The 26,670-nt window shown below is 37.8% G+C and overlaps 1 protein-coding gene across 4 annotated transcripts in view; it reads left to right on the forward strand.

Moving 5' to 3' along the window:
- LOC136863292 (uncharacterized) overlaps positions 1–26,670 on the forward strand; it is a 731,410-nt gene that overhangs the window by 497,109 nt on the left and 207,631 nt on the right. For all 4 annotated transcript variants that reach the window (XR_011017857.1, XR_011017858.1, XM_067139677.2 and 1 more), the window contains exons 14-15: positions 1,057–1,164; positions 14,219–14,325. Coding sequence is in view for 2 of the 4 variants with exons in the window: in XM_067139677.2 (XP_066995778.2) it covers positions 1,057–1,164; positions 14,219–14,325 (215 nt within the window). In the remaining 2 variants the exon portion in view is untranslated. The remainder of the gene's footprint in view (positions 1–1,056; positions 1,165–14,218; positions 14,326–26,670) is intronic.

Below are 26,670 nucleotides of genomic sequence, written 5' to 3' on the forward strand. Positions count from 1 at the left end.
GAGGGAAATTAATTTGAGATCGCAAACTATTAATAGTGAACCAAAGATGGACAAGGAAGACAATAGCAAGTCACGTGATGACGAGACTGTTGCTTCTAAGAACATCCAAGGTGAAATATCTCTCAGTATAGATGATTATAGTTAAAATCTACGAGATGATATGATCAATAACATGGTTACTTGCTTGTATATGGGGGTTGAATGATTGATATGCGAATATTTTACTTTTCAACGGAACCTGCGATTATATTAACAGTTTTTTGTGGACGAAGTTGATATTTTTACCCTGAGAAGCTGGCGGGAACATATGCCTACCACCACCATATGTGATTTATGCAATTAACCCCCATTCTTGAAGCAGTTTAGTGAGATTATGTTGGGTGGTAGGGTGTAATATGAAGCGGTGCGAATAAATTCACGCCCACGACATGGAAAGGGCGTCTTTCAAAGCTGACCAATGAAAATGATTGTTCGACCATTTCTAGGATCGTAGTATGTAAGTGCAAATGGTTTCTAGAAGACCCACTGCAATCACTGTTGACGATTAAGATGTCGGATACCATACCACCTGGACTACATTTACGAAATAAAAAACATACGCTTCAACCCAGGATCGACCCCTCGACCTCCTGTTTGCTAACCCAAAATTCTATCCACTGCTCCAACTGTACAGCACGAATAATATGTGCTAACAGAGGTAGTTACCCTACATATGGTTACAGTGTTGCTAGATTTCCACTCTTCAACGTCCTTTTCGTACTGCATATACTCGAAGGACGAACTTTTGTGAGAGAAATTTTTTTATTGCTGGCATGTGAGGAGTTGCACTGCGATGCCCGAGTGCGCAAATTTCACTTCACCCTGTACATATAGATATATAGGTAATGATTAGGTGGAAGATCTTTCCCAATTTATTTTAAGTACATACCACTTAGTCAAGCATCTTGTCTCCTTACTCCTAAGTCTTCCCAGCCCAAAGCTTGCAACATTTTTGTGATGCTCCTCCTTTGTCTGAAAATCTCATATGGGATTAATTTGCTGCTTCTTTTGTTGTAGTTGCTGCAGAACTTGATGATACCTCTTCAGTATCCTCTTCAATATCACCTTCTGTCAGTGATGCAGTTTATATTACTACAACCCACACGCGTCAACCAGATGTACCTGGTGAGTTACTACAGTAATCTATATGCTGTTTATTATCTCTCAGATTATAGGATGTTATGGTACTAAACTGTCTAGCTAGTTACTTTAATACCATGAGTTACATCTTGGTGCTGACAGTTGCAACTGTTACTAGTCATTTCAAGAGACCATGACACAAAAATAGTCTTTCAAGAAGGTGACTTTTTTTACCAAATCTTGTGGTCTTTCTTGTTAATTTCCATTCTGTTATAAGACTTAAAATCGTCTGACGTCTTGGCTAAATGATCAGTGTACTGGTCTTTTGATTCAGAGGGCCTAGGGTTCTATCCCTGCCCCAGACCCTGGATTTTAATTACGTATGGTTTATTCCTCTAGCTCAGGGACTAGATGCTTGTGTTTGGCCCAGTACACTCCTCTTCATATACACATAACCCACCACATTCCAAACCACCAGAGAAACATGCTTTGGTGAATACATCCCTGCATAGTAGAGATGAGGAATCCGATTCAGTTAGAAGAACCAATTCACTTGAAATGATTCACCAAAATTATTCATTCATTTGACTAATTCATTTGATTTGTTCATTCGATTACCACATGATTGAGAGGAAAAAGTGAAACCGTGGAATCAGATGAGCCAGTCCATTATGTTCTTTATAACTGCTGCTGCTGCTTTACAAGTTTACAAGATACAAGAAATGAAATATTCAGAGTAATTGTTAGCATTATTAACAAGAGTAATATCCTGTTTTAGAGGTTACAATTGCAGAATGCTACACTGCTATCTGATAAATTCTTTCCAAACTTAAGTAGGTTGGTAACTGCCGATGCTTAATTGTGATTCTGAGAAAGTAACGTTCATTCTTCAATACTGCAGTTCGAATTGATACAACAATCTAATTTGAAATTTATATTTCCATATTTTATTACCATTCTAAAGGTTCCTTACAGCAACAGTAGAAAGTAGGAAAGCAAAAGCCAAACGTGGAAACATAGGAACAGTCTATATATATGAGTTTTGTCTGTTCATTGCTCAGAATTTAAAACGGGTGGTATTTCTGTATCAGTCGTGTCCACAGTAACAAGGAAATGCACTTTTTAATTTTCCATAATTTCTGTATGTATGTATGTATGTATGTATGTATGTACACGCATCACAAGAACATGGCTGAAGAGAATTTAATTAAAATCTATATTCAAAGTCGGGAAATGAGTCGCTACAATCTAGGCCATAAATTATTGTATTCACGCTGAGAGAAATGGTAGTTTAGGAGAAGACCTAGAATTTACTTCTCAAATATTTGTCTTATTAGTGGTCCTATCTTAATGCAATCCAGTACACTAAGTCGGGGAATAAGTCTCTACAATCTAGGTCATACATAATTTTATTCACACGGAGTGAAATGGTAGTTTAGGGAAGGCTTAAAATTTAATTCTCTCATAGTTATATTATTAGTACTCATATCGATAAATACTACATAACTAAAGTTATATAGAATTAAATTTCCGATCATTTATGTCTTATACATTTTTACTGTACCGGCACTTATCGCAGAGATATTCATGAATTTGGATTTTTGTTATTAAGTCCATATCAGCGCCAAGTCACGAGAAAATGTGTAAACAGAATTTAATGAAAACTGGTATGTAAAGTCGGAGAATAAGGAACTACAGTCTACGCTATAAATAATTTTATAAGACACCCTAATATCACAGGGTCGAAAGAAAACTGAATGTGAAGGCCTACAATATAGAAAGCTCATAAAATTGATCAACAATAACATTACATTGACCATTGTTTGTTGTGATGGCTTTGTGTCTTCTGTTGCCACTCATATATGATATAGAGGATTACTGCTGCGTACCGAGTTTTTAATTTTTTATTTGCCTTACGGCGCACCAATACAGATAGGTCTTATGGCGATAATGGGATAGGAAAGAGCTAGGAGTGTGGAGGAAGCGGCCTTGGCCTTAATTAATGTACAGCCTGGTGAGAAAATAGGAAACCATGGAATACCATCTTCAGGGTTGCCGACAGTGGGGTTCAAATCCACTATCTCCCAGGTGCAAGCTCACAGCTACGTGCCCCTAACTACACAGCCAAATTGCCCGGTCGTACCGAGTGTAACAGCCTGCCTGATTATTGGCAGGAAGTAGATGGGGAGTTAGATAAATTTCTTCTTTAGCATTTCATTCCTCTCGTTCATAAATTTTCTGATACTATTGGTACATACACACTGGTTCATCATAGCATTCAAGTTATTCAGTCCCTAGTCTGAGGCACTGATTGGAATGAGCAGTGTGCATGTTTAACGGAATGATGGCAGAGGAGTGTTCATGGCTCTCTGCAGCCTGGTCACTCCAGCTCTGGAACTTTGGACTGTTAGAACGGCACCATAGTAGTGTTCGTTAAAAGCGAGAAAATGTGCGGTTTTTTATTTGATCAAGTATTTCATATAATAGCATTGCTTTAAATTGATACATTCCTACTGACATTTTTGTAATGATCTATGTTGACCTCAGTTAGGAAAACCACAAAGGCAGTCTTTCTGAGGACCGAGCTCGATAGCTACAGTCGCTTAAGTGTGGCCAGTATCCAGTATTCGGGAGATAGTAGGTTCGAACCCCACTGTCGGCAGCCCTGAAAATGGTTTTCCGTGGTTTCCCCATTTTCACACCAGGCAAATGCTGGGGCTGTACCTTAATTAAGGCCACGGCTGCTTCCTTCCCACTCCTAGCCCTTCCCTCTCCCATCGTCGCCATAAGACTTATCTGTGTCGGTGCGACGTAAAGCAACTAGCAAAAAAAAAAAAAAAAAAAAGTATTTCTGAGGATCCCATAGCAAAGCACAGGTACATCAAATCAAATCAAAATCTCTTTATTTGCAAATGAGGTGTCTACCTCGGTGGCAAATGGTACACTAAAATACATTATTGTCAAACACTAAATTTTAAATTAACAAGAGAAGAAGAAAATTTTCCTGGAATACAATATTATACAATTTACACTAACAATTTTTTCTATTAAACACACAGCTCATCCTTAATAAATTTATATTGTTTACGAAATTCTACTTATAATATCTCCTGTACTTACAAACATAGTCAACTCATATACAGTATGTGGAATTACTTCAAATAATACTATACAACTGGTATAAGATTAAAATTTACATTGCATTTATTTACTTATTTATTTTTTACCCATTTTGGAACCTAAGTAGCATAACGACCTGCTGCGTCTTAATCAGAGCCCCTTTTGCCACCACTTTTCAGAGGTCCCGAAGGGCCTTCACAGCTACCGTAGTGGTCCCAGGGCCCTCGAAGTCCCCACTGTACTTCACCCCTACAGGCAGTCCCCTACTTCGGCTCTCCAAACTCCATAGACCAGGGGATGGAATTAATTTATTCACATACATTTTTTATTTACAATAACTTGCACTGGTCGAATGCCCTCTAACATTTCATTTATTTTCTCTGTTCCTGTTTATTCTCTTCTTGAATATCTGTACAGATTTTGGAAGAGGATCAAACACTACCCCTGGTAAACTGTTCCACTCCTTCACGCCCTTCCCAATAAATGAAAATTTACCCCAATCGCTTCTGCTAAAATTCCTTCTAATTTTATACTTGTGGTCAGTTCTGCCGATATAATTATTTTCCAACTGAAGCTTCTCATGGATTTCTCCCCATGCTGCTTCTCCTGTATAGGCTCTATATAATCCTTTAAGTCTAGTTTTCTCCCTTCTCTTACTTAAAGTTTCCCACCCAAGTTCCTATAACATTTTTGATACACTACTTTTTCTCCTGAAATCCCCTGTTACAAATCTTGTTGCTTTCCTCTGCACACTATCTCTTTCTTTTATTAGGTATTCTTGGTAAGGATCCCAAACACTGTTTGCATATTCCAATAATGGACGAACCATACTTACGTAACTTTTTTCTTTTAATTCTTTGTTGCATCCTTTAAGTAGCCTCATTATGACATGTAACAATCTGTATGCTTTCCCAACAGTGTCATCCACATGACCCTTCCAGTGCAAATTACTTTCAAATCTCACACCTAAGTATTTGCACTTGCCATCTTTTGGGATAACTACCCCATTCAAAGTATATTCAAATTCAGTTTTAAAGCTCCTGTTTGTAAATGTTGTAACAGTTGATTTGCCTCCATTAACCTTCATATTATTTCCTTCAACCCATTGTTGGGTACTCTCAAGGTCCCTTTGTAATTCTGAACAATCCTCAATGTTATTTATTTCCCTATAAACAGTTATGTCATATGCATACAATCTTATTTTTGATGTTATATTGTTCCCTAAATCATTTGTGCATATTAAGAAAAGTAATGGACCGATTATACTACCCTGTGCGATTTCCTTCCAAACTTTCTCTTCCTGTGATATATTATTTCCTACTGTGATTTAGAAATGTTTTTATCCAACATATAACCCTTACGTCCAATCCCTCCAGTTTCTTTAGTAATATTCCATGTTCCACTCTATCAAAGGCTTTGGAAAGATCTGTGGCTATGCAATCTAACTGGCCTCCTGAATCCAACTGATCTGATATGTCCTGCTGAAATCCCACCAGTTGTGCCTCACAAGAAAATTTCTTTCCAAATCCATTCTGGCTCCTCATGAACCGATTTTTATCATCACATATCCCTCTGTTGTACTTTGCTATTAAACTCTCCAGTATTTTACAAACTATACTAGTCAGGCTGATTGCTCTGTAGTTCTCTGGTTTCCTTTTATCACCCTTTCCTTTAGAAATTGGTATTATTATAGATTCCTTCCATTCCTTTGGTATTGCACTATTATTTATGGCATAGTCAAAGAGAAATTTTAAATAAGGCACTATGTACCACCCCATTGTCTTTTAATACCTCCCCAGTAATGTGATCACTTCCTGCTGCTTTTCCTTGCTGAAGCAATTGGATTTCTCTGAAAATATCTTCTTTTGTGAATGAGAAGCTTCTTGTTTCCGTATGTGTCTCTCCCTCTCTATCTTCTGTTACACTTTCCAACTCCTGACAATCTTCTATTGAATCTCTGAATTCCATACTAAATAAGTTTGCTTTCTCAGTGTCTGTTAAATAGTGTTTACCCCCCTTCTCCCACCATTGTAGGAATTTGGATTCCTTTTCCTTTTTGATTCCTAATTTATGAATACAGCTTTTTCCATTTCCCTTCGTGGTCATTACCCTCTTGAAGTATGCCATTCATATAATTCGCTTTTGCTTCCTTTTTCACTCCATTCAGTTCCCTCATTAGCTCTTTTCTAGTTTCTCTATTCTCCCTACCCTCTTTGATTTTCCTGTTTACTATTCTACATTTTCTTTTTAATTTCTTTATTTCCCTTGTATAATAAACAGGGTCTGAGGTCCTTTTACCCTTCTTAACAGGTACAAATCTCTTCTCTCCTTCCCAAATGATTCCTTTAAATTTAGCCCAAAGTGTATCCACATTACTCCCTTCACCTATCCAGCAACTGAATTGTGATTTAAGTAAGTACCAAATTCATCATCTTCAGTTTTTCTGTATAATTTCTTGTCTTGTGTGACCCTCTTATTAAGCATTTTTGTTATGAGTTTTACATCCATTATTACAGCCGTATGGTCACCTATTCCTTCAATTACCTCAGTTTTATCAACAATTTCCCATGGTTTAACCAAGAATACATCTAGCAAGTTATTGAGATGAGTCGGTTCTTGTATTACTTGTGTAAATCCTCCCTCCCAAATTAACTTATTTGCCAGTTTCTCTTTATGGGCTTCGCTTGCAGCTCCATTCCATTCAACTTCAGGCAATTATTACCATATCATTATTATTGTTTTTATGGGTATAATCTATTATTTTCTCAAATATTTCCATGTCTCCTTCCTCTCTTCCAGGTCTATATGTTCCTTTAATTCTCACCTCCTTCATATTATCCCAAACTAATTTTATCCCTAATATTTCGTCCCTTTCATCAGTAAACCATTCATGTGAACAATAACTTTCCTTCACCAGAATAAACACCTCCCCTCCCATTTTATCTCCTCGGTCTCTACGATAGACTGTATACCCTTCTGGAAATACTTCTCTATTAATGATGATGATGATGATGATAGCAAACACTCATAATCAAGTAGGTTTGTCTTCCAGGCAGGATGCCTCTTCATCTATGCGTTCGGAGGTGACTATACAGTTCAATGCGGGAGTTACACAATTTGCCACAGTGATGACAGGTAGTCCCAGGTGGAGCAGTCATGTTATTTCTATGTCTCCTCAGCACATCTTTTTCTTTCCTACTTTGCCTCTTGTCGTTCGCTGTACGTCGGTGGTTTTCTTCAAAAGACAGTGTGCTGTAATGGACTAGTGATATCCAGGATGAACGGTCAAGGGCTAAGTTCTCCCAGTTATCAACATCAATGTTACATCTCTTCAAGTTAGCCCTGATTACATGTTTAAATCGCTTCCTCTGACCGCCTACACAGTGTTTACTTACTGATAGCTCAGAGTAAAACACATTCAAACTACGTACCCTGTCCATCGTAGCTGGCATCTTAAAACCATCAATTCTATATTGGTGGTGTGTGCCTCTTCAAGAACGCTGATATTTGTGAGCCTGTCTTGCCAAGTTATTTGCAGTATTCTCCTCAAGCTACGTTAATGATACTGTTCCAGCTTCTTAAGGTGTCGACTGTAGCCTGTCCAGGATTCAGATCCATAGAGTAAAGTTGGAACTACAAAAGAATTGTACACAAGAATCTTTGTTGTGATACTGACATAATGATTGTCAAAAACTCAAGATCTTAACTTAGCATAGGATGCTCCTGCACGGTTAATTCTGTGTTGGATTTCTGAATCTATATTTGCGCTTGATGAGAGGGTGCTGCCAAGGTATGGGAAGGTGTTTACAACTTGAAGGCTCACTCCATCACTTGTGACATTGATATTTCTTTGACCTTCCCCAGGGGCTGGTTGGTATAGGATCTGTGTTTTGCTGGTATTCAGTTTGAGTCTGATCTTGTTGTACGAAACAGAAAGAGCATTCAGGATTATCTTGTGTCTGAGTACGACCGCATTATCATCAGCGTACTGTAACTCAACTAATGCTGCAGATGATGTCCGAGTTCCTGCCTTTAAACGGCTCAAATTAAAAAGTTTACCAGCCATCCTGTAAGTTACATGAATTCCTGGAGGGAGATCATCTCTGACAAGTTCCATGACAGCGGCAACATACAAGGAAAACAAAGTGGGGGCTATCACACAGCCTTGCTTAAAACCGGTATTGATATGGAATGGCTCTCCAATAGAGCCGTTGCCAATGACAGCTGCCATCATATCAGTGTAGAGCAATTTCAAGATGGCAATAAATTTCTGCGGAAAGCCATTTAGAGCTAAAATTTTCCACAAAGCTTCTCGGTTCAGAGTCAAATATCAATAAAGGCAATATAAAAAGGTCTGTTTCGTTCTCTACATTTTTCCTGGAGTTGATGAGCTGTGAATATCATATCTGTGGTTCCTCTAGAAGGCCTGAAGCCACATTGACTCTCTGGAAGTATTTTCTCCTCCAGGGGTACAATACGATTTGCCAAGATTCGAGCAGTAAGCTTTCCCAGGCACGACAGTAAGGATATTCCCGGATAGTTATTGCAGTTTGTTCGATCCCCTTTCTTAAATATGGGAACTACCAGACTGTCTCTGAAATCAGAAGGCATTTCTTCTGTGCTCCAAATTTTGACAATCAGTTCATGTATGTCTCTTATTAATTCCTCACCTCCTTCTTTGAGAGCTTCCACTGGTATACCATCAGGACCAGAGGCTTTGTGACGCTTTGCTTGATTGACAGCATGCTTAACTTCTTCTAGTGTTGGTGGGGAGCCAAGTTCTTCATTCATGGAAGCTTGTTTTAATATATCATACACCTGTTCATCAATAATCAAATCCTGGTTCAAGAGGTCTTCAAAATGCTGTTTCCACCTATTCATGATGGAGTACTGATCTTTTAAAAGTGTACTCTTATCGCTGGACCAAAGAGAATTCCTCCCAAAGGTGGTGGGACCATAAACTGCTTTTGTCGCTTGGAAGAACTGTCGTGAATCTTATCTGCTAGATATTCCAACTCTTTTGCCTTTGCTGTCCACCATGCATTCTTGAGCTCATGGGTTTTTCTTTGGACATTTGCTTTGCTAATACTTACGGCTTGTTTCTTAGAGTGGGAATTCATGTCCCTTCGCCATGCTTGCAAGGCTTTTCTCTTCTCTGAGATCAATGTTTCAATTTCTTCATCATTTTCATCAAACCAGTCCTGATGTTTTCTGGTCTTATATCCTAGTGTTTCTTTGCAAGCATCTTGAATAGTGGTCTTCAGACTCTCCCAGTGTTGTGTTACATCAGGTTAATATTCCTTCGGCAAAGTCCGATGAAGGAGCTCTCTGTGTTTTGAAGTAATTTCTGCATTGCCAAACTTCTCGATGTCAAAAAAGTATGTCTGAAGCTCTTCTGTTGTTTCCTCCTCTGGGTGGACAGTAACAAATGCATCACTGATCTAATAAGTCGGTGATCTGTCCAACAGTCATCAGCTCCCGTCATTGCTTTGGTGATGAGAACATCGCGTAGATCTTGCTTGCGGACGATTACATAGTCAATGAGGTGCCAGTGTTTCAATCTAGGATGCTGCCATGATGTTTTGAAGCGATCTCTCTGGCGAAAGATTGTGTTGGTGATTGAACCGTGTAAACTGTGATTCCCCCCCCCCCCCCTCCGGACTATCTTTCTTCAGCGTTTTTACATTGTGTGTGCTTGCAAGCTGTATTATGTATTGTGTAATTTGATGTATTTACATTTATTTTATTTCCTATCCTTGCCCCTCTTATGGAATAAATGTCTTTCTGCCCGTTCCGCATGTCTTCAGGGAAATGTAGAAGTATTCTCTCCCTGAAGAGTCCTCCCTCCCTTCCGAGCTCTCTCTATCTCTCTTGCTTCGCGCCCCTCTGCAACTCCCCTTCTTCTAGAGGGGAGTTTCGGTCCACGTGACCGCTGCGCGGCTCGCGGTCGTTCTCCTCGGCCGGCCGGGTGATTCTCCTGTTCGCACTGAGTGCAGTCTGTTATCTCCCGGGCTTGCCTAGAAGCCCGTCGAACCCAGCACGCTAGCGCGGAGGTAAGAGAGAGAGAGAGAGGGATCTTGCTATTGTACTGTCCCCTTAAAATGTCGAAATTTGGGAAGGTGCCTGAGGTAAACACGAGATTTGTCACTGTGTAATGGTAGGAACTTTGTGCTTTGCATTTAATCTTCATTTAAGATTTCTAGTTGATGTATTTTATTCGATTTAAAGAAAGTACTTTCATGGCCGAAACATTCCATAGTGGGGTTAAGTAGGTGTTGTTTTTCTATGTTATTGTAATCCACTACAGATTTTCTATGTGCCTTCGGGCGTTGCGTTGGTTAAAATACTGGAAGGCCATGTTTAATTTATCCTCAATCTTATCATAAAATTTGAAGGTCTTTCATATTCCTTATTGTTCCCCGGCTTATGTTCGGGAAGTTGCAATGCAAAACCCTTCACGTATGCATGTGAACTTGTGCCTGATAGAGAGGGCTGGCTCCCTCGTTAGTATTTTGTAATAATTTTGAATGTATATACGGGTATTATCTTCTTAATTGTAAATTGTTGTTATTTGATGTTCTTAAAGGAGTTAAAGTTTTCGAACTTGAAATTAAAGAAGCTTGGCGAGATCTCGTTAATTGAAGTTGGTATCTTTTGCTTAATACGACCTTTATCCAGCCCCTTCGGGCCGCCGCTTTTCCTAGCCCGTCCCTGCCGTCCCAGTGATTTATCAACCCATGCTCAGCACATTTTGAGAGGAATCTAATACCATTGGAGTTTTCACTGCGAACTCCCTCCTTGCCAATGACACCATGGTCCTTTATGGTCCTTTCCCAGTCTGGCATTAAAATCACCAAGCAAGATGATTTTATCTAGGCGATTGATGTTTGATAGGATGTCATCCAGATCTGAATAGAATGTTTCTTTGATGTCATCATCAGAGTCTAATGTGGGGGAGCATATGCACAAATGACTGTGGCATGCTGGTCGCCATTTAATTGAAGTCTTAATGTCATGATGCATTCATTACATCCAGTTGGAAGCTCCAGCAGGTCTCTGAGAAGCTTATTCGTGATAGCAAAGCCTACTCCATGTGTTCGGTGTTCGCTGGTAGGTTTACCCTTCCAGAAGAAAGTGTATCCTGCTCCGTTTTCATTCAACTGACCTCCTTCTGGGGTGCTGCTATGTCGATATTGTATCTTCATAACTCTCTACCCACAAGGGCTGTTCTCCTTTTGGGTCTCTCATTTGAAGGGTTATCATTAAGTATTTGTACGTTCCATGTAGCAAAATATAATTCTTTTCTTGTTCGACCGCATTGGACGCGGCTATCCAATCGGTACTAGAAGTGGCTGACTATGTTTAGGGCACCTTTTCTAGCCCCTTCCCCATGTGAGGTGAGCAGAGTGCACCCTGAATAGGACTGCTCAGTCGTAGATGCAGCAACCGAATTGCTCTACAGCCACAATCCTAAGCAAGACGACCGATCACACATCTACCGCCTACGTGCCAAGTTATCACTAGAGGCCTCCAGACATCACAATCCTGCCCCCGTCACAACTTGCTGATCGCCGCAGGACTTTTGGAAGAGTCAATCTGTTGTTGGAAGACTGCTGTGCGTGAGATTCTTTTAGAGTGAAAGTGTTGCTGCACTTCAACAAACGCACTGTACTTGATGACTTAAGAACTGTTTTCAATGGCAAGCCAATGTAAGACGATTGAAGGGTTCCTAGTCACTGCAGCCTTCGTCCGCCATTCCAGCCGAGGAGGGACTTGCTGTCCTTATGCCTGGTCCGCCGTTGTGGACTTTCTATGCCGTTGACCAAATTATGGTTCATCCGCCTTTAGGGGAAGTTTTCCACCCCAAGGGCAACTTGATGAATTTATGTGTCATTTCCTACACAAAGGCTTCATCAAACCTACTAAGGGAGAGCTCATCCGCCCGTAGCCGTTGGTTCTCCCTTAGTTTGCCTGGTTTGGTACTGGCTGCCTGACCCTTGGCCAGACAGTCGCAGGTAGTACCGTCTACTGTCACATACGGTAGCAGGGTGATCCTGACCTGACAGCAAACTATTATCCATCCCTTCTCTCAACCATGATTCCACTCCTATCACCACATCAGTCTCATAAGATTCCATCAATGTACCGAGTTTTAATTGTTTTTAACGACGTTCACTGGCCGCCTGGTATAAACAAAATATATAAATAAAATATAAGACAGATTCGATCCCAGCTTAGTCCTGTGGCATTTGAAGATGCTCAAATACGTCAGCCATGTGCTGGTAGATTTACTGACACATAAAAGAACTTGTGGGGGACAAAATTCCAGCACCTTGGTATCTCCAAAAACTGTCAAAAAGTAGTTAGTGGGACACAGAAACAATAACATATCTTGTTGGATCCCTACAAGTTGATCTTCGGTGGAAGAACATTTCCTTAACTAGAACTGCCTTCTATCAAACCAGTTAGTAATTTTGCAAGCATGTCTAATATAATCAGAAAGAATGCTTTCCCAAACTTTACAATGCAAAGTATGTCAAGCTGGCTGGCCTGTAATTATCAGCTATATGTTTATTACCCTTACCTTTTGTACACAGGGGCTACTCCAGCAACTCTATTCATTTGGCATGGCTTCTTCATGCAAACAGTAATCAAATGAGTACATCAGATATGGTACTATATTCCAATGCATTGCCCTTAATATATCCCAAAAGTCTTAGCAATTCTAGCTGCTTTCCTAGTTTTCAACTTTTGTATCATATTGTAATTGTCTTAGTTATCATAGGTAAATTTCTATACTCCCTTAGTATTAGTCTCCACCTCTACCTCAACATATCCTTGTAACCAACAGCCTGTACATAGTGCTGACTGAATACTTCTGCCTTCTCTAAATCCTTATGTATACACTCTCCCTGTTCAGTAACGATTCCTGGAATGTCCATTTTGGAACCTGTTTCTGCCTTAATGTACCTAGTCATACCCTTCCATTTTTCACTAAAATTTGTATCTCTGCCAATTATGCTTGCCATCATGTTATCCTTAACTGTCTTCTTCACTACATTTAAATTCCTGGTAAGTTCCTTTAACTTCTCATTACTTCTACAACCATTTCTAAATCTATTTCTTTCCAGTATGCACCTCCTTTTTAGTCTCTATTTCTGGGTTATAATATTGCAGGTATTTACCATTCCTTACCACCTTTAAAGGTACATACCTGGTTTCACATTCCTTAATTGCTTTAAACTTATCCCATGGGCTGTTTACATTTACATTCACTATTTTCCACAGATCATAATTACTTTTTAAAAACTGCCATATGCCTGCCTTATCAACCATATGGTAGTGCATAATAGTCCTACTTTTATGACCCTTCTATCCTGTTATCTTAAGAGATGAGCCTTACATGTAGAATTACATGTTTTTCATCCTTCACTTTTTCATAGTTTACAAATTCTTCTTTCAATTGTACAAATACTCTCTCCCTCATATTATTCCTATCCTGTCTCTGTGTTAAACACTCCAGTTTCATGAGAACATTTCTGCATCCTTAATATCAATTTTCAGAAATAATTCAACTCCTGTTACAATATCTATTAAATTACCTATTAATGCTTATTAAATTACTTAATTCTATTCCTTTCTTTACAATACTTCTGCTGTTAAATTATAATATCTTAATATCATCCTTACTTGACTTCCAACTGCCTGTACACTTATCCCATCATCACCATGAGACCCGTCTGTGTCAGTGCTATGTAAAGTAAATTGTACAAAAATACATTTGTTTTGATGCATTTATTTAAAATCTAAATTACTAGAAATAGAGTAAATAATTTGGTAAAGTGCATAGAAAGGTATTTTCACTTTTGTGATCATCTACTTACTCTTTTAATTACAGTATAAGATTTGATCTTGGACTTCCTATAGCAAATTATGTATAACACACTCATTTTGGATTTTTTTTTTTTCTCCATCTCAGTACCCTGGTGTGGTATGCCATCTCGAGGTTCAACACCACGACAAAGTCCATCAGAACCTTCTACAGAATGGAATGGATCATTACATCCACCACGCAACCTTACTGAAGTAAGATTAATTAATGTACAGAAGTTTACATAATTGGTTGGTAAGATATAAAATAAAATCCATCGTACTTGCACTTGTTTTGTTATATTTCTGTTCATTCAAGTGTTTGTAGTTATCCTTTTCTTTCGTAATATGCTAGTTTTAAATGTAGTTCCAAGCTTAGCTAGCTTGTTTCCTGCAAATCTTGTAAAAATGTGTTCTTAGTGCTCAAGTTAACAACAGACAATAGTGTTTACCTTTAGTTTTCAACATGATTTTTTAAAATGATTTTTAGTGGAACAGTACATTTGCTCTCAAGTCATCCACTTATTTCATTCCAATCAGGTCCCTTAAACATTGAAATCAGTAAATGAGACGTTCTCCAGGAAACCATACCTTAAGTTGGAAAATTACATTATTTGTTTTTTATACTTTGATAGTTGATACATTTGCACTCATTTTCATGAAAACCTGAAGTCTCTAGCTAAAAAAACCTGATTACTTTATGTAAATTTGAAGTTGTAAGACAGAATTTATTGAATTTCGAGAAAATCAATTGGACAATGGGGTAGAGTTCTCTGATAATATATTAAGGATTTAAGAAAATCGGGCTGTTTTTCTGGATAACGGAATATCAGCTTTGCACATTAAAATAATTTTTGTTAATATTTAGGAGTTTTATTCTCCAGAAATGATGTAAACATGTTCAAAATTTGAAAAAATTGAAAAAGAAAGTTTTAGTCTTGCGGCACTCATATACTCAGTAGTTCTGTCTTAAGATGTACAAATAAGATAAGGATACAATAATTTATTTATTTTTTAATTTTTTTTTTTTTTGCGAGGGAGTGTGGAAAATCTTTCATAAGACGCTTGTGAGGGTCCGCACTCAACAAGTGTGTGGAGATTCTTACCCACTAAAAACCACACTCCCTTTTCCCACGACGTCTATCTCCGCCCCGGAAACCGCTTCAGGACGGATGTCATGCTTAATGCATCTTGTGCTTCATCTTCCTTCTTCTGCTTTACTGTCTGTTGTAATCATCCAGGTCCTTCTTCTTCTGACGCAGAATATTTTCTACATAAACTGCCACCTGGTCCCAAGATTCTTGACTTCGTAGCATTACTGACACGATCCCTTCTGGCGTCATTTCTCCCTGCATAACTTCTAAGCATCTTCTTTGTGGCAGCCAATGAACACACACAAAGAAAGTATGTAATACGTCATCGATATCACCGCAGTATATGCACGCCGGATTAGTTGCTAGCCCTAGTCTATGAAGGAATTTTCGGAAGTATCCATGACCTGTCAAGAACTGTGTGAGATAGTAGTTCACCTCACCATGATTTCGGCCAACCCATACGCCCAAAGAAGGTATCAGTCTTTTAGTCCATTTCCCTCTAGAATCATCTTCCCATCTTGTTTGCCATCGTTGCATTCTACGACTAAGAGCCAAAGCCTTTGCCCTTTTTCTTCCTAGCTCTTCTTGTGTGAGCCAAATTTCTTGTCTTTCAAAGGCCAACAAGTCAATAGGAGCTACTGCTGCTACTACTAGAATCGCAGGTTCTGATACTGTACGATATGCACAAGCAAATTCACAATTAAGTATTTATTTTCCACCTAGTCGATACAATGATTGCTTAAGGCAATTTTTAATGGTCAAAAGTGGTACATGTTTCGTATATTATCAACATCTTCAGCCACATAACACTGTTTAGATGAAAAATGTATAAAATTGACAAAGTAATGCTTAAAGGAAGTGTCCTTAAAATTAACATAAGACACTTCCTCTAAAGCATTACTTTGTCAATTTTATACATTTTTCATCTAAACAGTGTTATGTGGCTGAAGATGTTGATAATATACGAAACATGTACCACTTTTGACCATTAAAAATTGCCTTAAGCAATCATTGTATCGACTAGGTGGAAAATAAATACTTAATTGTGAATCTATTGAAGTGCGATACGGACCATGAAGCTGATTTTATGTAATGCACAAGCAATTCGTAAAGCTGCTCTCCGTTGTACAGCAGCAATTCTTTTCCGATATTTCGCAATTTTTAACGATTCAGCCCAAATTTCCGAACTGTATAGCAGTATCAATTGAACAGTCGACATGAGAAGCCGCCTTTTACTAGATTTCAGCCCCTTGATATTTCCCATGAGTCTACTAAGTGCAGTCAAGGTTTTTGCTGCCTTATCTGTTACCCGTTGGATGTGGTCCCAATATGTAAGCTTAGTATCAAGCGTTACACCAAGATATTTTGTGCTTCTAGTTGTTTCGATGGCTATTTGCCCGATCAGCATTGGTACAACAGTATTAATCCTTTTGCTCGTCAGGAGGATAATTTCCGTTTTATGATCTGCGAGTTCTAACTTGTGATTTATCATCCATTCTTTGACACGTCGCATCACCTGATTCAATTTAAATTGAGCCAGCTCTAGGTTACGAGTTACTATCACAGCAGCCACATCATCAGCATAGCCCACAAGTTTTACATCTTCTGGCATCTCCAGCCGTAACAAACCATCATACATGATATTCCAAAGGTGTGGTCTGAGAATTGAGTCTTGTGCTGCACCAGCTGTGAGCCGTTTTCTTCTCTGACCATCTTCCGTGTCGTATAACAATGTACGGTCTTTCAAATAGTCTCGCAGTATATACTGAGATATTCTGGTAGCTTGAAAGTTTCTTTTAGAGCTTCCAAAATATCACTCTCTTGCCGAGTTGAAAGCATTTTTAACATCTAGAGTCACAAGAAGCGTCAGCTTTCTAGAGTAATGATTACCCATTTGAGCTCGTTCTGCTGTCTTCACCACTTCTTTCACGGCATCTGGGGTTGAGTGACCTCTGTGAAATCCATGTTGTTGGTCAGATAGGTCGCCAGCTAATCGGACTGCTGCTAGTATTCTCGGTTGTAATAGCTTCTCTAAACCTTTCCCAGCAGTGTCCAGCATACATAGAGGTCTGTAACCCCCAGTTTTCCCTTTACTGTTCAGAACCAGTCTAGCTATCTTCCAACGAAAGCTAAAAATTCCCGCTTTCAGACAATGGTTATACATTCTCAACTGCAGTTGAGGACATAATTCGACTGCCACCTTTAGTACTTCTGCTGGAATCCATCTGGTCCAGCGGCTTTCTTATTTTTAAGGGAATTAATTGTTGTTATCAGTTCTTCAGTTGTAAAAGGTGGTACATTAACTAGTTCTTTCTCGGCCTCATCATCAATCCTCTCTGCATGATCAGGGAATAGTGTGTGTACTATTTCTTCCATTGTGCGTGGATCCATGATAGGGCTTGACAGTATCCCAAATTTCTTCATAACGATTTTATACCCTAATCCCCATGGATTTTCATCCACTTCCTTAGACATTTCCCACCACTTGTCGGCTTTATTCTTTTTAATTGTATTTCGCAGTCTTTTCTTCATAGTCTTATACTCTACTGAGAGAGCTTCATCGTTATGTCATGCTCTTTGTGTCCTTCGTCTGAGTCGCAGGCATTGTTTCCTCAACTCAGCAATTTCTTCATTCCACCAATATGCTGGACGCTTGCCTCTCTGTTGTTTGATTCTGGTCATTGATGCGTCATATGCTTGCTGAAGGAGTCTCATGGTGTGTTCCACGCATTTATTAGCAATTATGCTTCTATTGCCTCCGTGACGTGTATAGTGATGGTTGTATTGTTAATAATAATAATAATAATAATAATAATAATAATAATAATATGGATATTTTATGGGTCGTTCTGGAACTACACACAGTCAATATCCAGTTAATGATTAATGATTGATATTACTAATCTATCTTATACCCTGCAATAACAAAACTGAATTATTGCTCTTTTTTTTTTTTTTTTGGAATGTACTTTTGTGAACACAATCCGTCTCATAACTTGGCCTTAATGTCGCCTGGCCATTGGCACAACGAATCCCCCATTTTTGCTGTGCAGTACTCTCAAATGTTGTCGAACAGATATTTCTCCTCTCTGCAGTCATGCCATTTACTTCCAAATTCTTAGGTATGTTCTGAGGAAGATTATCTGCCTTGCAAATCTTTACAATTACAGTTGGACAGTCCCATTTTTGTTGACATGCAATGACCCCGGGCATATTCCTTTTCACAGTAAAATGACCGAAGGATGTGACCTATGGAACTCTTCTCCAACCATGTTGCCAGTCATACATAGTTATTAACAGCTTGCCAGGTTATTTTCCGATGTTGACAGCCTTGTTACGTTTTGAATCGGTGGTGCTCTCTTAAATGACCGAGACAATACCTGTCATGCGGTACTTGCTTTCCACGAGACCAAAAGTCCAGTCACAAAAAAATCATTTGTATGACCCACTGACAGAAAAGAAATCATTATTTCTTCATGTAAACCTGACATAACTCTCCACGTGGTAATGTTTTTTTTATTTTGTGTGATGCACTTAACAGCATGAAGAAACAAATCACAGCATTATGACCGGGCTCCTATGCAGGCAATCCACCTTAGTTAAAATTACCACTTATAAAATATGCATTATTATTTATAAGTTTCATTTTCCATATTGATTGGATTCACTGTACAGACAAGAAATGTGTTCACCTATCAATACTTACTTATTGTAAATGGATTTACATTAGTACCGGTTTCAGACTTCCATGGCTATCATCAGCTAGTACATAATTATATTACAGCCATTAGACAATATCACAAAGATGTTATTATGTTAGATCATCCGGATGTCTAATGGGGATGAAAATAAAATATATTGTAGTAGTGTTTGTCTATGTGAGGTTAAAATATCTGTGATCAAAGTGGTGATGAAGGCTACAGTAAAATAAAACATATTGAGTATACATTGGACATGAGTACATTAAACATATTAAAATACATAAGCCACAGTATAAAACACTTAATAGGTTAAACCACCTATACTCGCCAGACTGAGACTCTCCAGGTTGAGACATAAGTTACTCATTTTATTTTATTTTTGAATGAATTGTTTGTGTATTCTTTGTCTTTGGCAGCCTCCAAGTGGAGGAAGATTTTGAAAATAAATTAAAAAAGGTATATATTTAAAACACTTGTTAAAATTTGAGTTCGTGTTGCGTGGATTTCCTTCTTCAATCTTCTTTATGGTTCTTGTGCTTCTTTATCATGTTAATTTAGTTGCATGAAGTGATCTTCGAGATTATTCTATGGCTGATATATGTCATATTGATTTGTGGTGAAAACCCTTGTCGTGAACATTTTTTTGAGTACTATGTAATCCAACTGTTGATGTACTTCAGTAAGTTTTATGACAGACTGCAAGACTCGAGTTTAAATTTTGATTAGAAGCTGTTGGTGGCGACACCTCTCTCGTCTGTATTCGTGTTGTAGTTATTATCTGTAAAGATAAACTAATATAAGTATAGATTGCGTATGAAGGAATGCCCAGTGTGTGTATGAAAATGAAAAGAGTACTTACTATTGTTGTTGTGGAGGTCGTGTAGTGATATGTTTGGAAGCTTGCTGTGTTCTACTACGAGTGCGTCTGGGGCTTATGTTAGCTGTGGAGAGGGATTAGGTGGAGGGGTAGGAGGAGTGGCTGTTGTGGAGGTAGGGGTGGGGTTAGGCTTGTGATTCGTCGGTTTATTAGGGCGTGTGTTTACTATTTTGAGATAGTCATTTTTTAATGCAGGAATGGCTTTATCAAAGATGATGCTAGTTTTCTCTGTAATGTCATTAATGTTATGATTGAGATTAGCGTATTGGTCCAGAGAAATATAGAAATCTTTGGTTATGTTGAGCAGGGGGGGGGGGGCCTTAGAGTTTATGTTTAATATCGTCATATCATTATTGATGTCTGTGAAACTATGCTTAGATTCTTCTATATGTTGGCCTATTGATGAGAAATGGTTGTGTTTTACTGCATTTATATCTTCATTGTAGCGGATGGCGAAGTTTCTGCCTTTGCCTCCAATATAACTTGCGTCACAGTTCTTGCATTTGATACGGTAGACACCTGATTGGTTATATTTATAGTTATTGTTGACTGTTTTGGTTATGTGTATGGTGTTGGTACTATTGTGTATGGTTTTGAATGCTATTTTCAGGTTGTGCTTCTTGAAAATATTAGTTATAGTATATATATGGGCGTTGTTGAAGGTGAATAAGGCATAATCTTTCTTGGGTTTGGCTGTTTTAATTAATTTGGTTTTAGGTTGGGATTTTATTTTGTGAATGATTTTGTTGACCATTTCCTTTTTATATCCGTTATGTTTGGCTATGTCGTGGATTTATTTTTATTCATTATTTAGATCTTCTATTGTCATTGGGATATTAAAAGCTCTATATATGATGCTATAATAGGCTGCTCTTTTGTGTGTGTTAGGATGAATGGAATCATTTTTTATGGTATTTAATGTGTGTGTGGGTTTCCTGTAGATCTTGTAAGATAAGTGGTTGTCGTGTCTGGTTATTGTCAAGTCTAAGTAATTTAAGGTATGGTTATTTTCGATTTCTTTAGTGAATTTAATTTGGGGGTCTAAAGTGTTAAGTTTGTCTAGTATAGTATCTGTGTCAGTGGATCTATTATATATGATTACAAAGATGTCAACAAATCTGCATCAAAAATATATATTATCTATTTTATTGATTGACGTGTGTTCTAGGTAGTCTATATATATATCTCTGCTAATATTCCGGAGGCAGAAGACCCCATAGGTAGGCCTTGTTGCTGGTATATGGTATCATGAAATCTGAAGTAGTTATTGTTTATGGCAGATTATATTTTCATCCCCATTAGACATCCATATGATCCAACATAATAACATTTTTGTGATATTGTGTAATGGCTGTAATATAATTACGTACTAGCTGATGTTGGCCATGGAAGGCCAAAACCAGTACTAATGTAAATCTATACAATATGCAGCCAAGTAAATGTCTATAATATTGTAACTATAAATTATCTTCATGCACAAGCTGGTTATTTCATATTTTGTTTCAGAAAGAGAATGAGGGATCTTCTTTTAAGAAACCATACCTTAAGTTACCAATTGCAACTTAAGGTGTGGTTTTACAAGACTACATAACTTGTTTCCAAGGTTATTTTGAAGACTTTTCTGTATGGTCACATCACTGTCATTCCTTTCATCACATAATTCAAGAATCAGGCTGACAGATGGTGCTAAAATCTAAAAATCAATATTTCTCACTCTTCCTGCCTTTTTCCTTCTTTAGTAGCTTTAGCTTTGTTTTGGACACTTCCACTTAAGCAACACATACAAATTGTGATATACAACTTTATTCTATCTCATTTACAGTAGAACTAGTTTTGGTCTGTTGTTTAGACAATCTTCAGCTACAATGATAAACTTAAGAACCATACATTACAAACTATAAACAATAATAAAAATTCTATATTGTGAAGTTTGCATTCCTTTTCTTGGTGATGTCTTCAAGAATTAAAAAATACAATTTAAATGTCCATTTTGTAACATTATAAAATCTCTGTTGCTGTCCTGAAAATTTGTGGACACATTAAAATACAATTTAAAACCTTAATCTTCACTCGATGTTTTACACCAATTTTATTAATTACTATTAAAGTTTTGTGCTACTCAATTGTATCTTCAAATGAAAGTAGCCTCTTGATTTACACTATAATGTTGCCGATTGATAAGTGTGAATGTGTAAAAATAATTATCTGAAATACGTAAGAGGCAACAATCTCTCCTATTTCCTTACTTTGATTTGGATACATAATTTCCAAATGGTAACAGCTGAATTTTGTCCAAGGTAGAAGTCCACGAGAAATTTCTTGTTGTTCCATGAACCAAATGCACCAGCTGAAAATGGAAAAATAGGCCACATTTCATCAGTCATCTTGTAACACACCGGCAAGATGGTCAACACAAGAAAGGAAGAGTTCCTTTCAAAAAGTTCATTTTTTTGGAAAACCAGTGGGAAAATGTGTTCACAAATTTGCAGGACAACAACACAGATTTTGTAATGTTACAGAATGGACATTTAAATTGTGTTTAGTAATTCTTGAAGACATCACCAAGAAAAGGAATGTAAACTTTATAATAAAGAATTTTTATCATTGTTTATAGTTTGTAATGTATAGTTCTTAAGTTTATCATTGTAGCTGAAGATGGTCTAAGCAAACAACTGAAACTAGTTCTACTGTAAATGTGATTGAATAAAGTTTTATTCCACAATTTGTAAGTGTTGATTAGGTGGAAGTGTCCAAAACAAAGTTAAAGCTATTGGAACTGGGAATCAACACGTAAATAATGAAAATAATAAATTTTGCCTTCTTACCACAAAATGTTGCCATGCAACTTAAGGTATGGTTTCCTGGAGAGGGTCACAGATAGAAACTCCTTTATTAGTGTAATCCTACCATTAATGTGAACTGCCCTTATTAAATTTTAAATATGATGATCGTTACCCTTTAAGCTAATGCATCTTCTAAGGATCAATATGCGAGAGAAGAGTAATGTAATAACTTTACCTTTTTAGCTGATGATCCAAAGAAAGAAGCAACTCTTGAATAGGGATATATCACGCAAAACTTGTCCTTTAGGCAGCATAGTGGTAATAGGTGGTATACGCTTTCTGCTTCTAGATAAGTTTACATGAGACTTACTTAGAGTATATGGAGTATTTCTAAATTTATGATCAAAATGAAACTGTTAGTGTAACTCCATTTTCATGCATTTAAAGTATCTGGTGATGTTTTGAAAGAGATAGGAAAAAATATAGGTGCAATGATGATTGCAGATTTGAAAGCAAAATTGAAGGAAATGGGCAGAAAATATTCAGAAAGAAACGAGAGTCAATTGAAAAAGTAAGGACGAAATGTAGCAACCTTTTCTTTCAGCATTTTTGTTAAGTGCAAATAGCCTTTTGAGAACTTTTTTAATTTTATAATCGAGGTAAGTACTGATATGATCAAAGGCTGCTGGAGTGCAAGAATTGCAGTAGTTGTTCAGAGTTCTAAACACCATTTGGAAAAAAGGAAAACTACCTGAAAACTGGACTAAAGAAATCATCGTCCCTCTGTTTAAGAAAGGGGACTGAAGGAAACCTAGCATCTACAGGGGCATCACTCTTCTGTCTCATGGACTCAAAATAATGGAACGAATCATAGAACAGAGATTAAGAACCATCATTGACCCACAGCTTGAAGAGAAGCAGTATGATTTTAGAAGGAATAGGCAAACAACAGCTCTGGAATTTTCTGTACGGATGATCATGGAGAAGCACTGGGAAAAAGGAAAAGATGTCATCTTTATTTCCCTGGATATTAAGAAAGCTTACAAGAGTGTACAGAGATAAAAATCTGGGAATGCATTGAGAATAGGTCTAAACCATGTGCTTTAATTACGAAGGCCATCCAATAAATAAGTTTCCCTATTTTTTCTCTGCAAGAAACATGTTTTAAAAGCTGGTACTGCAGGAACTTCCTTTGTGGTATGGTGGCTGTGCTTGATTTTCAACAGAATGTGCTTGCTCCACATTCGCTAGTATGGCGTCAGCTGCCATGGAGCTACCACTTGAAAGTGTGTCCACTTGTGAACTCCGTTCTCTTATTTGCTTTTTCATGGCGAAAAATGAAACAGCTTCATCACCATTTACAGTGTGTTTATGCTGAAGGATATACAAGCATCCAAATGGTTTGCCGCTGGCGTTCATGGTTCCTGGAAGGACCGCAAAATGTGCATTATGACAAGCGCAGCGGCAGGCCTGATACTGCTACAGACAATGCAACCACTGTTACAGTTTGGAATGTGGTGGATGAAAATCAACGTATCATTTTGATGAGATAATGAATCGACTACCTCCTGGTGTGGAAATTGGACGCTCCTCTATTGCGACAATCATGTGAGATATCTTGCAGTATTGAAAAGTCTGTGCAAGATGGGTCCCATGTTTGCTTACTGATACTCACAAGCATCAACGGATCGAGGCAGCCCAAGCTTTCCTGCAAATGCTTCAAAGAGAGGGAGATCGACTGTTTTCCCACATTGTCACTGGAGATGAAAGCTGAGTGCATCATTCAACTCCAGATACAAAACGACAAAGCGTGTTATGGAAGAAACCTGGCAAACATGCACCAAACAAGGCCAAGACCTCGGCCTATGCGGGCAAAGTTATGGCTGCTGTCTTTTGGGACTGTAATGGTGTTCTGCTGGTTGACTACCTGCCCCGACACACTACAGTCACAGCTGAGAGGTACTGTATGGTTCTTACAAAGTTCAGAGCTACAATCAAACGAAAATGTCCTGGTCTTCTGTCTCAGAAAGTGTTTCTCTTTCATGACAACGCACACCCCCATTCAGCTCAAAGGACTCAGGATTCACCGCAGAACTTGAAATTGGACCTTTTCCGCCATCCATTTTATTTTCCGGATCTTGCCCATGTGATTTCCATTTCTTTCCACAACTCTAGTTGCATCTTGGTGGCAAATGGATGCAAGAGTTGTATAATGAAAATACAATATTTTACAAGTGTAAATAACCCGCTTGTATATTTTGTAAAATAGGGAAAATTATTTATTTGATGGCCCTCGTAATAAAGTCCAAAATACTGTATGAACATTGCCAGAGTTGTCCAAATAGGAATGGATATTTGGAGTGATTTGAAACTAGACAGGGTGTACAACAAGGCACTGCACTATCACCACTTTCATTCATCGTTGTAATGGATGAAATAATGAAAAGTGTTTAGAGACTCAACAACAACAACAACTCTGAGTTTAAAGCTCTTGCCTTTGCAGATGATGTAATATGGGGTGGTAGTGAGTCTGAAGTACAACAAAAGCTGAATGACTGGAATGTTAAATTTAAGCAATTAGGTCTCCAGATAAACAAATCCAAAATGGCAGTGTTGCCTCGTAGTCGACAGAACATCCGTATTAACATCACTGTAGATAGACTACCTGCCCTGATGCACTACAGTCACAGCTGAGAGGTACTGTGTGGTCTTTACGAAGCTCGGAGCTGCAGTCAAACGGAAACGTCCTGGTCTTCTGTATTACATACTATCCACTTCATTCCGTATCGATATTGCAATCAAGATAAGAATTAAGTTTTTTTTTTTTTTTTCCACCTGATCGATACTTTTATTATATAACCTTAGGCTAAATTTTATGTCATTAAAAATTGCAGTACATGTTTCAATTGCTTGGCAATCATCATCAGCTGCTTATCTTAAAGCTTAGGCAAAATAGCATAAAACATTTCATAATTAAAATTTGTTGATAAAGGACACTTAATGGTGAGGGAGGGGGGGGGGGGGGAGGGAGATGTTAAAATTAGATATACAAATTAAAAAGCTATTTCTAAACTAAAACTTCCTAAAATCCTTCTGTGGCACTACACTAGTTCTTCATTAGGTTCAACTGTGTTTCACTCAATGCTCAGTTCACTTGTCTTGATTATATGTTGTCCTTCATTTTTCTAGATCTTTATTATTGTCCGCTAGAAGAATTTATGCTGACTATGGTCGAATTTATTCAGTTTTCATTTAGACTGATAGTTTGAAGTACGACCTGTAACCGGCAGGAAAGATATAATTATTAATTAAAAAGATTTTTGTTTGAGATTCTGTTATCCAAAGAAATTGTACGTATCTGAAAAGAATTGTAAAGGCCGAAACTTACCCCTATTCAATTGTTCATTGTGTAAATTTATTCTAAATCTTTAGAAGATTGGCACATTTGGTGTGACCTGAAACCGGCAGAAGAACGTGTTGGTTAATTAAGAGAATCAGGAGACATGTTTCTTGCACGCAGTTATTATACCGTATAGAAACTATTTTAAACTTACCCCTGTCCAATTTTTTCTGGTTACGAAGTTTACTTGTTTGTTTCTGTCTCTGCCGTCTTCGACCTAGTGTAATAGCTGTGTGACGAGTGCGTTTTACTGGCTTGGCTTGGAGGGGGAAGGGGAAGTGAGAGTGTGTTGTTATTTGTTGTCGAGTTAAGGGGATTGGTTTCTATTTGTGACGTAGCTGCTTTGTGATAGGTTCCTACTTTACTGGGCGTATTCGATTGCTTTCTAATACTTCCATGTATCTTAAAATGTGTTCAAATAAGGGGTTTCTTTGTTCGTTTGTTTCATTTAAATTTTTATCCTTATTAAACATTTTGTCCAGAAATGTGTATATATGTATATGTAAATATGCATATGTCTGGACAGAATGTTTAATAAGGATAAAAATATGTATATTTCTGGACAAAATGTTTAATAAGGATAAAAATTTAAATGAAACAAACGAACAAAGAAACCCCCTATTTGAACACATTTTAAGATACATGGAAGTATTAGAAAGCAATTGAATACGCCCAGTAAAGTAGGAACCTATCACAAAGCAGCTAC

This window comes from Anabrus simplex, chromosome 2 (assembly GCF_040414725.1).
Source record: "Anabrus simplex isolate iqAnaSimp1 chromosome 2, ASM4041472v1, whole genome shotgun sequence".
NCBI classification, from domain to species: domain Eukaryota; kingdom Metazoa; phylum Arthropoda; class Insecta; order Orthoptera; family Tettigoniidae; genus Anabrus; species Anabrus simplex.